Source organism: Anguilla anguilla, chromosome 10, assembly GCF_013347855.1.
Source record: "Anguilla anguilla isolate fAngAng1 chromosome 10, fAngAng1.pri, whole genome shotgun sequence".
Classification (NCBI taxonomy): Eukaryota; Metazoa; Chordata; class Actinopteri; order Anguilliformes; family Anguillidae; genus Anguilla; species Anguilla anguilla.
Window position 1 is genome coordinate 35,899,971 of NC_049210.1, and position 17,513 is coordinate 35,917,483.

A 17,513-nucleotide genomic window follows, 5' to 3' on the forward strand; every position below is an offset into this window, starting at 1 on the left:
GTCACACTTTATTTTTTGGAATGAACAAACTATCCTGCTATCCTGCACAACCTATATTTGAATTTTGTATGGGTGGTGCGTAATTTGCTATTTATTAACAATGGTTGCTTTTGTTGCCACTTTCCACACACCATCTCCACATACTGCCACAAATTCTCATATGCGAATCAATATAGTTCTAGATATTAGGTTCGCTACAACTGCAAGCGCTTCTCTGCGAGGGCGGGTAGGGGTGAGCGAGGAAGTAAAATAAATGGAACTGAGTCCCATAAAGAAAGCCAACTTTGAGACAGGCACTGTGGTTTCGTCTACGCTAGACTGTTAAATGGCGTTCGCAGCAATAATGTGTGGGTCTGTTTCTTCCTGTTAGAAACCAGTTTTTTTAACGTCCCATTTTATTGTTTAAAGAAGGAAAACTTTAGAGAGCACCCTGTTGCTTGCCTTTGTGCTCATACACTGAACGCACATAACGAAGGAGTGAAGTCCAGATGAATTTGTTTAACTGTTTTTTTTTTTTCGTCGGCTGACGGGAGGTGGAGCTTCTGGCAAAGTATTCTCTTTCAAAACTTTTTCCACCTCCCCGCTGAAGTTCGCAGCACACTTCATCTTCACATTCGTAGTGCCTACCGCTTGCCTGGAGGGCTGTCATCACGCTTAATGTTCGAAAGCTAAAGGACTACATTTTAAACACATTTTTCTTATTATGTCTGTTCTTTTCCCGTGAGCGTGTGTCTGCGTATGACTGTCGGCCGTAGTTCGCGGATATTGCAGAGCGATCCCAAAGTGGTCAGACCAAGGGGAGTAAAACGTCAGCATCACAATGAAAGCTATTAACCTGGACACCTACAGCCTGTCACTGCTCACGGCCAAAGAGGACATTCTCAACCCCCGCTCGTCAACCAACTGGTAAATGCATCGCCTCGAGCTGTTAAGCTATGTAGAGCCAATGCCTCAAAACGACCCAGGCGTGCACATTGTTGCACATTTAAATGTTTCCTTTATATGTTTATTTGTTTATTACTTAATGTGTCGAGACCAGACCGAACATACTATTACGCCTAACATTCTTCTTTGAACATGTTTTGTTCGATGACTGCTACCAGTATCGCAATTATGTGATCATTTATTTATTTGTCTTATTTATTTAGCTGCGCGCGCTTAAATAAATAAGCATAGGTCTTTGAGAGATGTGTAACTTTGCTCATAAGAATAATTTAAGGGTTTATACTTATTTGGAAGTAGCCAAGTTAGTCGTAACTAAGTGCGTAATAACCCGATGACATAGTTGCCTGAGGACCAGTGAAGGCAATACAGTCAGCTATGCATGTGGGGAACAATCTAACAAGTGTTTGTTTTAATGCGATTTTCACTACATTCGGGCGTTTACGTCCGTTCTGTCACCCTCTGGGGTAATTTGCATTCACTCAGGCCGTACCTGCTGCGCCCCACCAACACTGTACAATGTCCACACATAGATTCACACACACACACACACACACAGAACGAACAAATCTGACTGTTTTCATTCCCATGGTGCTAGTGTTCCTGCTGGAACAACAGTATATTACTATACAACATGGCACTGTATCATCACAATAATCTTTCCGGTTATGGTCTTGCCCATGACAAGAATTTACAGGCATGAAGTACAGCATGCAAATGTATTATGTTTTTCTTATGGTACCAGCCAGTACAATAGCAATAATTAGGTTTTTAGAAAAAAAGAAAAATACCACTGTATATTCCCGGTAAGATTTTGTAAAAAGGAGCTGTACTCTGTTTGTCACGGCTTTGCTCAGGTTTCATTGAGTCATTAAGATACAAAGAGCAGACCTCCTACTGAGAATGGGAGTACACACATTTTAATGCATCCTCACCTTCCAAGCCTGCAAAGTGTGTGAATTAAGGTGTCATTTATTAGGGGAGAGAGAGGCACATAGGCAGATTCAAGGTTCTTGGGGGGGGGGGGGGGGGGTCGGATGGGTTCCAAGGGGGTTTCCTGTTTACAGCACGATTCGTTTGCGGCTAACTTATCTCTTTGGTTAAAAAGTAGTAATAAAATAAAAAAATTTTTGTTGCTGTCCAACCAAAACAACTAATGTCGTAACAGCATAAATCAGAGAGGACCTGGCTAATGGCTGACTCAGATATGCACTGTGGTCATCAGAAAGTCTTGTAGAGGCAGCATAACAGATACCGCCCCCCCCCCCCCCCCCAACCCCCCAACCCCAAACACAAGGAGAACTCGCAGTGTGCAGGGAGGGAACTGTCAAGAGATTCCAGATGACCAAACCCACATGACTGAGGACAGATCTGAGGCTGTGCATCAGAGAAATACTGGGCGGGTAATTGTGACAGACTAGGCCCCTCGGTTTTAATGGAGATTTACATATTTCTCAAACTTGTGGCTTGGCTTCCCCCAGCATCCAACAGCCCCAGGGGTATCAGGCATGGAGGCCTGAAAGAGAGAGAAGTGATAAGCAGAGGCCGTGTGCATTGCTTATCGCAGCAGTTTCCAAAGTTTCGAAATACCCGCACATACGCTAACCGCTGTAGTGTTCGGCTTGATCGGTGTGATTATCTTCAGTGTCGGTGTAACAAGTTTTCTTTTTAAAGATGCATCTTATGACTCACCTCAGCCTGTTAAGATGCACTCTATTGCATGAGGTGTATAACTGTGTATAACTTTGTAGTGAAAAAGGTTTAAAAAAGAGCTATTGAGTTTTGGGAAGTTTTCATTTAAGCAAAGCCCAATTCCTGTTGTGCCCATATACGCGCTGCGTATGCTTTTGTGCTGAAGGATTATTTGTAGTGTAATAACGGATGAGGAATATGAAAGCATGACCATGGCTGTGGTAATGCCATTGACATTTTTCACATTCAGTCAATAAAAGTTCTGGCTGTCTCCAGAGCTCAAGGTTGTGTACAGTAACCTTGTTTTCTTTTCACAGCAGGTTGTCTAAATTGGCCTTGAACTGTCCCGCACTGTACATGTGCATGTATCCGCATGTGTGTCTCTGCCTTTTTTTTTTGGCTTTTATTATGAAGCCTTCTGCCCCTCCCCTTTACCCGTTTGTCAGTAGTCATCTCTCAAAGTTCAGTGATCAGGGCTTCAGCAGCACAACCTCACAGGACCTGGCAGAGCCATGTTATCAACTTTTTCACAGTGTCAAGTTGTACTTGAATCAGTACAACTTGTGTCTGTGTCTGAGTGACTTCATATGTCGCCATGTAATTTCCCTGTTTTATTACCCTCTCCGTGTGCTTTGCATGCAAACACTTTCATATCTCTCATTTCTCGGCTCATTACAAGTCTTTTTTGCTTGCAGTTGTGAGAAGGTTGTTCTTAGTTCTTTTCTATTCAGCTAAGAGAATGGAGAACAAGGGGGGTTATTATGGAAAATGTCCAGACACCCCCCCCCCCTCCTCCCCTTCACCCACTTACCCCCAGACACCCAATTGTTTCTGTGTGGCAAACCAAAAGGTTTGGGCAGACAGCGTTGGAGCATGGAGCTGAATCTGATATTGGTTTTGGTATTCACCCCTCTGAACGTGTTGGGGCTTGGTGTTCGCAGATTGAATGGTGTTATTATACTTTCCAAACAGTGAGCTCCCTGCTACATTTCAGCAGGCTGATGCCTAATTCCTGCAGACGTCCTGAAACTTGCGGCTCCAGCAGCCGTCTGGGGCTGGGGGCCGGTCCGCGTTTTTCCACACGCACACGCGGTCTGCCTGGGCTTCGCTGGACAAACCCAGACACGAAACCCTTTTCCTGTACTGAGCTTGTGCACCTGTTTCTATGGAGCACTGTTTGTTTGGGGCGGGGCCGGGTGGGGCGGGGCTGGGCTGGGCAGGGCAGGGCAGGGCAGGGGGAGCCGGAGTTGGGGTGTGTGGAGACCGTAGAGCAAAGACAGAACTGTTAGTTTCAAAACTTACCCTTAGCTGTTAAAAAAATTTCCAAATTCTCACCATCATTAGAGCTCAGGGCTTTAATTCTTTAAAGATTCCATGTAAATGGGCATAGAAGTCCCTTTAACTCTGGGCTTGTTGAAAGATCGAGGAACAGGCACATCTTGTTTTGCTGCCAACCCCCTGCCTCTCTCGCACTTGAGCTCTCTGGAAAGAAAGGCCCATTCTGAATGGTTGAATTGCATTCTCTCTGTATTGATTGGCTGGCAGGCTTGAAATGGGTAGCGGGAGTATAATGATGACGTCACAATGCTTCCACATCCCCCATCCCTCTCAGGGTCAAGGTGTGGGGGATGTGGCCCTGTCTTAGAGCTCTGCGTATAAAACGTTTGGGGGATTGGGGGTGGGCAAAAAGGGGGTGGAGTTGGACTGAATTGGGGAGGACAGTTTTGGTTCTCCCTGCCCCCACCTCCAACCTTGAGACCTCTGTGTGGTTCATCTATTGATGCTGAGTGCACACGTGACTGCTGGAAGAGGAAGCATCTCTTTTGCGGGAATGGTTCTGAATGGGGTGTCTCGCTCATATTCACTTCCCAGCTATTGGCTGCAGCCGTGACAGTCCTTCCTGTCCATCACGCCTCAGCACCGCCCACAAAGTAAAATGCTCAGTGTTAATTAAACTCTAACAGAGTTCCCGCAAGTCCAATAGACAGGGCTCTGTGTTAAGATGTGCTCCTATATTATTTTGTCCAGCTAGCACACATCAATTTTCAGTAGCAAATGCTCCTAAAATGGGAGCAATGTAGAGCCCTGATAGGCTGAATGTACTCTGTCAGAGTGAAATATACTCGGTCTGAGTTGATTTAACATTGAGAATTTTACTTTTCGCAGCTGTTGAACAGATTTGTACAAATCCATCTGGGGTGCGTGTTAAGGTGTGTCCCAGAAACATTCATCCACTTGCTTCCCTTGTCAGTTTTAGCCATGGAAAATGATGACTGTAAAACCAACATTTTCCACATTGTGACACAAAAGGAAACTTAATACTCTTCTTCTCTTCCTCTTGGCGGTAATCAAGATCATAATATTCCATATCTAGGTTCCTAATTTACCTTCACATTGGAGTTTGTGCACATATGGTGGCTTGCTGCGTTTTAAGAAACATTTTTTAAACCAAAGATGGCTACTGTCCTATCCACTGCCAGGTTTAGCGACTTGTCTGTGGCTGTTTAAGAGTGCGATCCTCCATTTCATGTTACAGTCTGCAGGACTGTGCAGAAACTCTTCCCCCGTCTGAGCAGGGTGGGGGCGTATTTGACGTCTGCACACCTGGAAGCTTGCAGGGGGCGGCCATGTTTTATCCATTGCAGAGCGCTCTCTGCCTGGGTCATTTGCTATGCAGGGGTGTGGGGACCATACAGCCAGGTCTTATTCAAACAATCATTTTTTTATTAAAAGTCCAGTTTTTTTCACTCAGTACTGACAGAACAACCCTGGCCTTGTTGTACTAGCCCTGTGTTCGGGATGTATTTTGCAATAAGAAGTTGGCTCTGCTCGGAATGTTTGAAAAGAAACCAAGCGAGCCGTCGTTGAGATATGTCTGTAAGTGTCGGTTGTGTTGGTTTAGCAGAATGATTTCATTTACAGTGAATGTCATATGTTGATAAAAGACAATGGTGAGGTCTCATTTGCTTTGGTGTGTCCGCAAAAGGTGCCAAGCCACCTTCCTCTCTACAAATTGACAAGTCCCAGCCTTTGTTCCAGAGATGTAATCTTCTTCTCAAGAAAGGCAGGTTAGAACGATTTGTACGTGAATCGACTGCAAAAAAAAGTTATTGCAAAATGCTTCACTGGAATATCAGGTTTTAAACTAAGTTTTAAAACAGTGGCAGTTTTTTTTTGCAGGAGACACATCATTTTGCCATGACACATAATGTAGGATTAGTTTTCTGCACTACTGTACCTTTATCATGACCAGTAATATTCCAGCCAAACAGTGCTTCCACATGCTTCAGGTACTGTGCGCTTTACACAGATACTGGTGGCACAGTGGTGTCCCAGAAGGCACTGTTGAAGATCCCAAAATTTGGGAAGAAAATTGTTAATACGACTGCTCTCTTGATGCCATAACAACTGAATTGAGTGTCTGTGGGCAATAACCTTGTGTGCTTCAGCATGGTCGGCCATGTTTGGGAGAGAAGGCAGTGTTTTAGGTTTCCTACAACAGACATCTGCAGAGAGGGAGGGGGGGAAAAGCAACTAGTTTTGATGCACAGCGGTGTCATTATCGTTGATTATGAAGGTAATTTCAGCTCCTTAAGCAGAACGTATAACACAGGTAATATGCTAGCCCCTCCACGCCTAAAAGAAGAGAGTAAACAGCAATTATCATCGCACTGTGAGAAAACACAACCTGCGGAAAATGTTTGGGTGCTACAAGGACTGCTCACACCATTAATCAGCTTTCAAAGGGCCACTGACCTTGGTGTAGATGCGATATGTCCAACTAAGCCCTTTGCATGGGGTTCGTGTTCGCATTCGGTAGTTAGGGATCTTGTCCTCCCAGATAAAATTGCTTTCAAGTAACAAACATTCACCCTAAACAGTCATTTAAAGGTAAATTACAGCTTGTGTTTTGACAAAGAACAGGTCTCCGGAGGAGCCAATTAAAACACATAAAAGTGTCATGTGAAACCCTGATTAAAGTTTGCATCGCATGCAGTCGGATTTGCAGTGAGCAGGCCCTCTCTAAGTGGGGGACCAGACATGACTTAGTTTAGCCTCATGGCTGCACAAAGTGAAAGCGCGATTGAACGTTTGGGGTTATTATTGGATATTGGAAGAAGAGAGATGATATGGTGGGTGGGCGACCACATAGGGCCCCCTTTGTGAGGCCATGGCCTGCAGGAGGAGGGGGTACTCAGTCTGGGTTATGGGAAACCAATTGCAGATCAGTTAGGCAGCCCTGACTCCATGCATTGAATCCCTTGAGAAAGCAAAGAGTAGGGCAACAAGACTTGTTACGGGCATCAGAATTACAAAATTATCATCAAAGTTACAAAGATTGATCGCGATTCTTATCTTGTTAAAAAGAATGAAAAACATTGTTGGGTTACAGGAATAGGCGGAAATGAGTCAAGCATTGATGAAACAATCAAATCAATTCTTTTTTCCCACACGGAGAGTTCTTATGTTCACTCCTGTCAGCACTGCCATGGGTAAGGGTAGGGCAATTTTGGAAATGCTCCTCAAGTGATCTAAGCTCCCTGGGGCATTGTCAACATGAGGCATTCTTCTGACAAATTGACCCTCTCATCAAAAGAAGACAGTGATGTTCTTTCCCGGCCCTGGCTTGTCTTTGTTTGATGGGACTTGCGTGCTCTCACAGTGGTGACAATCGAGAAGTGGTGAGTCAAGTCTTCTGTAGACGGTGTGAGAATTTTTCAGAGTCTGCTTCGGTCCCGTGATGTCAGAGCAGTCGGTAGGGAGCGGCTGGAAGCTGCTCGGAGCATTCGAGCGCATCTCAACTGCTACCGGGAGACGTGACACTCTGAACCAGAGGCAGAGGGAGGGTGAGTCAGCGTTCATCGGCGGCGTTCAGGGTGTGAACTCTTTAACGTCATCGCAGAAGATTGATCTTGTGCTCTGAGTCAATGCTAAACGGTGGCTAATATCAAAGCACAAGTGGATCTGTGAGAGCAGTTCGTCGGGTCGCTCAGGGTCAAGGTCTGCGCGCTAAACCACAGAGACACAGAGAGCTGCTTTAACCCAGATAGTTACAGCACGGCGTCCGTGTGGGCGTGCTGCTTCACCTGCCTGTTGGGTAGCAAATCTTGGGCCTTCAAATGAAAATGAAAAACAGTATAGGTTGCATAAGCACAGGCTCATTTCAGCAGAAAACCCAGAAAGGATGTCAGTTGCTGTGTGGCTTTATGGTTTCTTGCCTCTTGAAGTAAGATGATGCATCAGATTTCACAATGAGGAACCTCTAAGCTGTGCACCCTCAGTGTCGCAGTAATTAATCTGACATTACCTTCTGTGTCTATCAAGTGGAACAGCCATCTTCCCACCAGCGACAGTGGCCCTGCTCTTGTGTTTTAGCCCCATGCGTCCATATTGGGAAAACACAGGTGAAGGAGGGGGACGCTGCTCCCAGAATCCTCCTTTCTTTTATGACCGCGGTGTCTCATCGCTTCTCTCCTGCGGGGAGCGCTCAAACCGGCCGGCCCTCCCGTGAGCGTGCCCGGGCCTGGGAGCTTGTCCTCCGGGCGCCCGTGTCTCCGGGCCCGTCTCCGTGGAGACGGCAGCTGGGAGGGTAGTCGAGATGGGAAAACAAACATTCCTCCCCTGTAGAATCCGTGTGGGGGGGGGGGGGGGACCCGCCAATCCTGACTGCATGCCAGCCTGTAAGCCCACTGGCCCCTCCTCTTTGTAGTCATAATAACCAGGAAATGGAATCACCCCTCAGAGGGGGATTTGGGTTTCCCAGGTGTTTATGAGTATACTGCACAGACTCCACAGGCAACCACAGGACACACATTGCACTCTGCCAAAATACTCCCTCTTTACTACTCAAGAACTCTCCTGGATGCCCCAGCACAGCAGAACCCTGTCCCTTCTGCCAGGGGCACAGCGGGGAGGTGCCGAATCCAGATTTTACCTGCATGCCACAAAGCTCTTGTGCTCCGGGGTGCAGATGCTATTGTCTGCCAGCTCAACACATCGACACATTCAAGGCTGTAAATCATCGATTGCTCTGAGCTGCTGGAGAAGGGAGGGCTTGGCACGGCAGCCATGCCAGTCCCCCGGGGAGCAGAGAGGTCCATATTGTGGTTTAGGCGCCCGCAAAAATCTGTCCCATCGTGAACTTAGCTCCCATGGCAGCAGTGCCCGCAGTGTTCTTTCTCAGCCAGGACGGAGGCGGGGGTGATGGCGGGAGGGAGATGGGGCTGTCTGGCCTAAGAAAAAAAACAGAGTAGGGGGGTGGGGGTGGGGGGGGGTTGAGGAATGTAATTAAAGTTAACAATAGTAAACTGGACTTGCTGGGGTGGGCGGGGGGCAGTGCACTTCCTGTCCAGAGAGAAGAGCTAGGCTCAAGGCTCTGTCTGGAGCGACCGGCAGTTACCGGATCTGGACATGCAAAAGTGGCTCTTGGGCTGGGTGTGTGTGTGTGCGTGTGTGTGCGCGTGTGTGCGTGTGTCTGCGCTTGTGCGCCTGTGTGCGTGCATGTGTGCAAGGGGAAGGGGAACCTTCTGTTTCAGAGCGAACAATGAGCTTCGAGAGAAGCTTCCGAAAAGACAAGCGTGGAACAACAAACACGCAGGAACCAGGAGCGGCTCGCTTTGTTCTGCGGTTATTTCTCGCCTCGGCTTGAGCTTCCTTTGTCTGCGCGGCAGAGTTCCTCCCCCCCTTCCTCCCCCCCTCCCTCCCTCCTCCCCTTCCCTCCTCCCCCCTTCATCCTTTAATTGAGGATGATTAATGGTTAATGTAGTTTTTAATCCGGTCCTTTAGATCGTTAGATATATCTCTGGCGTCTGTTATATCTGCAGCAGATGGTGTTCTTATTTTCACAGCAGTCTGAAAAAAAAATCTTTCTATCTTTGCGCTGTGGGCTCAGTCATGCTTTACAGAGGCCTGCATCCTCTTCATTTTCAGATTTCTCAGAATGTTTTTTACTTCCTGCTGTTCTCAAATATTAGCTGTATTTACACTTCATATGTGCATCCTTGATCTGGTTTCATCTAACCTTTAATTCTACTACCTTGTTATTCAGACTCTAAAGTGATGGTTTAAAGAATTATTAATACCTATGTTTTCATCAGTGTGAATTACTATGAGCTTGGAATGTTGATTCCTGGTTGTGTGTGACCTCTCTGATGAGAAGCAAGCCTTGTGCACTTGAAAAGGTCAGTGGACCTGATAGGTTGGGCAGGATTTTTAAAAAAAAACCTCCATATGAACATGCAAACATGCATTAAGGCCAATGGGAAGAGGCAATTTGCACAAACCCTACACTTTACCTCATTAAAAATAGAACCATTCTTATTTTCTCACTTGATGATTTGGTTGTTGTTGACTACAGGATAGGGGGTTTACTCAAACGCTTCCCCATATGTTTTGTACTTTGTATACAATGATCATTTTTTAACTCTTCCGCATGAGTTTTCACTGCTACAGTTTAAAGGAAATGTAGCTGGCACTGTGCTGTATTTGCCTGTGCCCACGCCAGGTGAGCGTGGCTTTTGTTCATCCAGTTTAAAAGAGAGGGGGAAGAGAAGGAGGAACACAGAGAAGAGGCGAAAGAGAGCAGGGGGGACAGGCTCTCAGTGGGATCAGTGCATGTGTGGGACAGACTGTAGGGGAAATGCCAGAGCTCTCCCTGGAGAGTACTGCTGTCTTAGGGAGGCCCGTGAGCCAACTACATACACACACTCACACACACACACTCATGTTCACATACATCACATACACTCATACTCTCACACAAAAACACACACACTCTCGAACACACATACAACCCATACACCATTACTCTCACACATATAAACACACACATACTCATTGTGATTTGGTGATATGGTTTTATTCTGATATTGTGGTTTGACTGTGTTGAGCTACATATTCTGTATGAAAGGTGCTATACAAATAAAGTTATTATTATTATTATTATTACTCATGCACACACACACACACACACACACACACACACACAAACATATTTATTACAAATAGTGTGTCTGGTTCAGTCCTCTGATAAGTAACCAGGTCATATCATTTGTTCCTACATTTACAGGTTCACAATTGTGGTTTATTGTCATTTAGGAAGTGCGTGCAAATGCAGTGATTCATGCACAGTTCATTGCGTGTGCAGATAGTCTGCAGGTTCTGCACCAGAGGCAGAATGCGTGGAATCTGGTGGATTAACGAGTTCAGAATCCGCCGCGCAGCTGCTTTACGAGCGGAGGCCGCGGCCCCCTGGATCCGTGCGGGGGGTCAGCGGCCCCGGGGCCCCCGCCGGCCTGCGCCTCGTCGCCGCTTGTTTACTGAGCCGGTGATAGAAACCAGGGATGGCCACCGCGGTCTTCCGCTCGTTACGGAAACGTGTCTCACGCGGAGAGCAATTAGGAGACTTCCATAAGCTAACAGAAACCGCCCCTTTCCTCTGGTTGGCTCTGTGGCCCCCAACCGCAGTCCTCAGCCCCCCTCCCCTACAACTTTAGCCCCCTCTTACCCATCCCCATGAGTAAGAATACAGTACAGATTAGTGTGAGTGATGTTTATATTATACAGGTTTTTTGGTACTGGCTAACCTCACCACAATACCTTGGGAGTACAGGTTGGGGTAAAGGGGGATGGGGGGGTTGCTGGTCTAGGGTATGATTTGGGCACAGAGTGGGTGAGAGACTGCCAAACAGGAGGGTGTGATTTTGGTCCTGAGTGGGAGGGGTGAATGAGGTATGCATTCTAAGCACTGAGTCCAATGCATGGACCCAACTGGCTCTAGTCCGAGATGAGGAAGCCCTCGATGAAGGAGCCTGAATCAGGACTGCTCGGTATTTTTGCTGCCGCTGCCCCACCCCTAACGCTCCCCTGGCGCGTGGCTGGCAGGGTGCGGTTACAGGGTGAGGGGTGCAGTTACCGAACCGCGGGTCAGGTTACGGAACTGGCCGCTCGGTCCCATAACACAGCTGTGGGCTGTTGAAGGTTCGCGCCTGCGACCGTAACCCTAGACGCGGTCCCGCCCTTATGACCTGAACTCAGTTTGTATATCTTTATCTGTCACCCAACCCTTAATTAACCCCGTCCCCACCGGTTTAACCTTTGACCTGCCATCACACCCAAACTCTAACTCTGTTTTCACTCTTGTGACCCCAACTCCCCGACAAGGTGAGGTCCCTGGTGCATTTGCAAGGATCTTGTATCCAGTGGGATATCCAGCACTGATTGACTGAGGGGATCAGATCTGTAAACCCCAGCCGCCCTCCCCATCCCCTGTGGGTGTAAGAAACTACATGTGTTGTCTAGCACACTCATGGATCCAATGTTTCCATGGTGACTGTCCCTGACTGGTCATCATGCCTAGGCTAGAGTTGTGATGGAATGTGTTTCCACTAGGGGGGGTCGGGTGGGGTGGGGTGGGGGGGTTGGTGGTCCTCTAGTGGTGGTACGATGTCTGGGAATGTGAAACATCTGGACGATTCGAAAATTTACAACTAGAGCGATCCACTTCGCGATCGCTGTAAATCCTGCGGTTTATGGAGTGGTTTTTTTTAACGGCCGCAGTAAAAAAGGACGGCGACCCGGCCGTACGGCTCCCCGCTCCGCCGCACGCAACCGCGCGCGGACCAGAAGCCGCTAGGGCCTGCTAGCCAATAACGATCCCACACTTTTTCATACACAACGCCTGAGAGAGTCAGGGGGAGCTTTGCGCCTTCCACACTTTCTCTCTCTCTCGTCTTCTGTTTTCTCATAAATTCTCTAAGAGTGGGAGCCCTCTCCCCCCCTTGTTTCTTGTTCTCTTCCTCCTCCTCCTCTTTTGTTCTTGGCAGTGTTATTTATTTATGCGTTTTGTTTGAGATGCTTAAGAGCACTTTGGCTGCCTGGTGTTCTGTTGAGAGCGGAAGCGTCCGTTCCTCCCATTGACATTCCGTCCTTGTCCGTCGCTCCTCTCTCTCCCCCTCCCTCCCCCTGGTTTTGCCTCCCCTCACGTCCTCCCTCCTTGACTCTCCTTCTCGCTGGGACGGGCCTCCGCTCCTCTCCCTCCTTTTGTCTTCCTCTCGTCCCCGCTGTTGTTTTTCCGCTCATAGTTTCTCCGCTCCCCACTTCTCTCCCTCTCTCAATCCCCTGAAATCTGCCTATTGTCCCCTCCCCATCCTCTCATTTTCCCATCCCCCCTCCCTCATTCCTGCACTCTCCTCTTCTGCACCCTGACAGAGGCCCTCTCTCTCGCTCTCTCTCTCTCCCCCCACCTCCTCTCTATCTCTGTATCCTTCCCCTCTTTCTCTCTCTCTCTCTCTCTCTCTCTCTCTCAGGAAGTCTAGGACAGATTAATTCATCTCACAGTCCACAAATAGCTGTTATTCTAATGTAATAGCCACCCTGGGGAACTCCCACACCCCATGCTAAAGCTGGCCACAGGTACATGCTTGTGCCAGCTGGAGGCTGGGTGGAGTTTGGGATAGGGGACAGTGTTCTCTCTGGCTGACCCTTAAACTGCAGATAAAGCAGTACATTCATATAAAAGTGTTTTGGACACACAATGTTCCAGATTCGGAAATCAATACCGCATGCAGCCATTTTGGCTCGGAGAGGCTCAGTACAGCCACGATGGAGAATTATGCACAAAACCTACGATGGGTTGAGTGGAGCTGGAGTTGTGTACTTCAGCACGTTCAGTGAGATCTGCTTCCGGGTTACCCGAGCCTGCATTGTGCAGACATGGTTGGCGTTGGTGCGGCATGTTGACTGTGCCAGGGGCAGTGTGCCAGGTGGCAGCTCACTAGCGAACTTTGCAGCAGTTTGCATCAGGGTCATTGGTAAAGGCCGGGCTTCCAGAAGGGGAAGTCCTGCCAACGTGATGTCTTTCACAGGAAACCATCTTCACCCCCAACATGCTACGTGGTCTGTGTTGGGGAGCCAGTGAAGATTTTGCTTGTGTTCAGTGGGCTTAAAGTTTTATGTAGAAAGGCTGGTGTAAGGACAGCCTTTTAAGAGGAACAGAGCCAAAGAAGTCCAAAGTCCAAGAACATTCTAAATGAACCCTCACCCCCCCCCCCCCCCCCTCTCTTTCTCTCATTGAAATTCACACAGCACAGGGAAATGTGCCTCAGGGCTGGACAGAGTGGTAGCAGTAGGTCTCCCCTCACCTACATGTCCACTGTTGCCAAGACCAGCACCGAGTCACTAACACTGACACACACATGCAGGTGCTGAAATACACACACATACATACACATACACACACACACACCTCACTAGTGCGCACACAATCCCGCTTCACCTCCCCAGTCAAGTCATGTGTTGTCATTATTTCAGGCGGTGGTTTACCTGCCAGTGCGCTGTCCCCCCACACACACTGTCCCCACAAGCCCTGTGCCCACACACATTGTCCCCACAAGCCCTGTCCCCACTAACCCTGTCCCCTCTCATCACTGAGACTTCTGTCCTCACTCACTACTGAGACTCCAGGTTGGACCACCATAAATTATTTCCTATTTATTCCTTTATTGTACTTTTTACTCACAGTGCAATATTTTGTCCCAAAATGGATCTTTAGGAAGTTTATACAGCTAACTGTTTTGTTTTGAAAATCCCAGCGTTTGACATTTTTTGAATTGCCTGGGAAATTTTTATGTTGGTTTTAAGGTGAAATAAAAAGCCAGCACGCCTTGTGGTTTTCCAGGGCTGCAGACTCCCGTTCTGCTGTGTGCGGTGTTGCGAGAGTCCAGGGCTCACTGATTTATGAAGAAAAACAGCGTTTCATCTCCGTTCCCCACTGCTGTTTCCATTAGCAACGCATAGCTACACGTGTGACATACAAGGCCAGCCAGATGTAGGTAAAGGTGGTTGTGTGTGTTCCGATTGCTTTTTTTCTCAGATAGAGAGAGAGAGAGAGAGATAGGGAGACAGAGAGAACCTACCCCTGGCCTGAATTCACCATTGTGAAATTACTGTGTGTGCATCAGCTAAAAATGTTATTTTTCTGTAAACCATGCAAGGTGTGGAAACACCCTGTTCTTATTTTGTTTGTTTTCTGAATGATTGATTGTAGTTTGTATTGAGGGAATATGCCCAAGGCCTTCTCAATGTTCATGCTGAGGAACATGCCTTGAGGCCTTTCAAACTGGTGTGGACAAAAAAAAAAAAAAAAGATCTGAAAGGATTGGGTAAACTGTCACATGATTTGTCTCTTCTTTCCAGTGTTGCCTAATTCCATACAACACAACGTTACCCTATTGTCCCCTTTATTTGTGCTATAAATAGCCAAGTTGCCTGTATTGCAGCTGTTTTCACGAGAGCTCCCAGAGTTCATCTGTCTAATTCTTCACTAATTATCAGGTAGTGGGGGTGGGGGGGGGGGCATTGACTGGAGTGGCCGTACTGTAGAGAAATGGAGTTTCCCAGCGAGACGAGCTGGGAAGTGACAGAACGTTCCGGCAGGTCACTGTAGGAACCTCGAATTGTGGAGGGGGGGGAGGCAGAGGGGTCTTTCTGCCCAAACAGTGGAGCTGCGGTTTTGCCCATGTTTGGCGAGGGGGGGGGGGGTGTTGAAAGGAAGCGAGCGCCGCACGGGACCGGTCTCTGAGCGTTCCCCTCTGACGGGGGCCTATAAATAGCAGCCAGGGCCCCAGGTCAGAAGTGAGCGAGGGGGGGGGGGGCTAATTTACGGTCGTCCCTGGCCCCCGGACCGCGGTGCGGAGAAAGAGAGAGGAGGAGAGAGGAGGGGTGTAGCAAACGGAGGATAGTACTGGGGGGGATCCCTCCCATGCAGAGATATCCCGTGGGTGTGGGATGGGACTAGATTCTCAAATGTCGATTTCTCCCCTGCCAAACAAACAAAAAAAAGAACATGTGACTTGTTTCAGGCAGCGCTCGTTACACAATGTTTGGCTGTTTCCTACGTGCGCCATGGAAACCTAGGAATATTTCGAAAAAATATTTACGGGGGATTTTGGAAGTGTAGGAGTGTGTCATTCTGAATCCTCTTCTACATGATGTGCGATCGCATGCCATTCAGAAGTTTAAATGATGCTTTTCAAACCTTGAAAGAAGTTATGATAAAGGTAGAAAACCATCACACCCCCCTCCATGAAGTGTTATCAAGTGTATTCCAGTATATTCTAATGCATTTGCATAGAGTCCTTTGACTTCTTCGCTTTGAACAATGGCATAGGACAGGATTTTACAGTTACATATGTGTCATATATGAAGGATGGATGTGTATCTAAGCATAGATAAAGAGTGGATGTGTGCTAAATGTGCTGTAGTCAGAGGTGACTTCAGCACATCCAGCACACATCCATCCTATTCTAGATATGCATGCACAGATTTAGGGTTAAAGTTAAAAATATAGCTAAAACATGTGCCTTAATACAGCCTTAAATACCCAGTCAATATACTGTTTTTCTGTGTGTACTGGCTGTCTCTCCAGAGGTGCATTATGGGATTGTTGAAGTAATATTAACTCTTTGCACTTTACTCCACAATAAAAGTAAATAAAACATCAGATTTGCATAATGATTTGCACACTCTTTCCAAATGTCAATGCAAAGTCACATAGACAGAGCAATTGAAAGAGAGCCTTCTGGCTCTCATCTGTTTTAATGATTACATGTCGGTCTGCTGGAATTTGGGCCCTAACACTATAGTCAAGAGTATGTCATTTTTTTATTTGATGAGTGCTATGGCTAAAATGGAATGTTCTTAACTTGCAGTGAACAAAAGCATTTTAGTGTTTGGTTTTCTCTGGTGATTACACGTTGACCACTCTGAGCAACAGAAGTCCTTCCTAATCTGTGACCAAAGTCTACTGGAAACTGTGCATGGCTGAACTTTATACTGTCTGGTGTAATGTTCATTTGCCCTGTAGATAAGCACAAAACTGCAGACCATTTGTGGCTGCAGCCTTAAAGCAGAAACAGAGAAGTATTCCAAGTTCTTCCCTCTGCATATTCACGGCTAGCTTTATGCTAATCTCTGGAAAAACACAAACAAAACCTGTGCTTTCCAGACGGTTCAGCGCTGAAGTGCTTCCATCAGTTCAAAGTAAACTATTGAACCATGGATCGGTGATGTTTTCTATGACTGTATGTGTATGTGTGCTCTGTGTACTGTATCTGTGTCAGCATTTTCTATATGTATTTGTATGCTGTATATACAATTTATGTATGTGTGTGTCTGCGAGTGTGTGTGTTTGTGTTTGAGTAAGAGAGAAGGTGTGTGTGTCAGTGTGTGCGTGTGCGTGTGTGTGTGTCTGTCTATGTAAAATGCGCTTCCTTTAGTGCTCATGTTTTGTATGGTTTTATACGGGCAGTGGGACAGCGTGCTCTGTAAGCTGAAGAACAGTGCTTTCAGCGCAGCTGTGGGAAATGTGCTGGAGATGCTCAGTTGAGCTGAGGTTAGCTGGCTGGCTGCATTCAGGGATGTTGGCAGGCAGTTTCATTGCCTGCACAAGAAAACATACTTTCATTAGCCAGATAATGACAGAGCAGCTCTCTCTTTCCAGCTGTCTGTTTCTATCTCTTCCTCTCTTTTTTCTGCCTTAATTTCCCCTCATGCTCCCTCCCTCCCTCCCCCTGTCTTTCTCCCTCCCTCCCTCCCTCCCTCCCTCTGGCTCTCCCTCTTTCCCACTCTCCCTTGCTCCCTACCTCTCTCCCTCCTTCTCTCTCTCCCTCTCTTCTCTTCCTCTCTCCTTCCAAACTCTTCCTGCCTCCTTCCCTCTCCCTCCCTCCTGCCCTCCCTCTCATCCTCCCTCTCTCCCTCCCTCTCTCTCTCTCTCCCTCCCTATCTGAGCTCATTGTTGGCTGGTGTAAGTCTGTGCTGAGGGAGCGTAGCTGCTTTTCTCATCAGGCTCTCCCACATGTGCATGGAGACGAGGCCCGGCT

At 47.4% G+C, this 17,513-nt stretch overlaps 1 protein-coding gene across 1 annotated transcript in view; it reads left to right on the top strand.

Annotated features, from left to right (window-relative positions):
- Positions 1 to 355: 355 nt before the first annotated feature.
- Positions 356 to 17,513, top strand: part of LOC118206319 (drebrin-like protein) — a 42,532-nt gene continuing 25,374 nt past the window's right edge. The window contains exon 1 of the mRNA XM_035378908.1: positions 356 to 906. Coding sequence (XP_035234799.1) covers positions 821 to 906 — 86 coding nt within the window. The 5' untranslated portion in view covers positions 356 to 820. The remainder of the gene's footprint in view (positions 907 to 17,513) is intronic.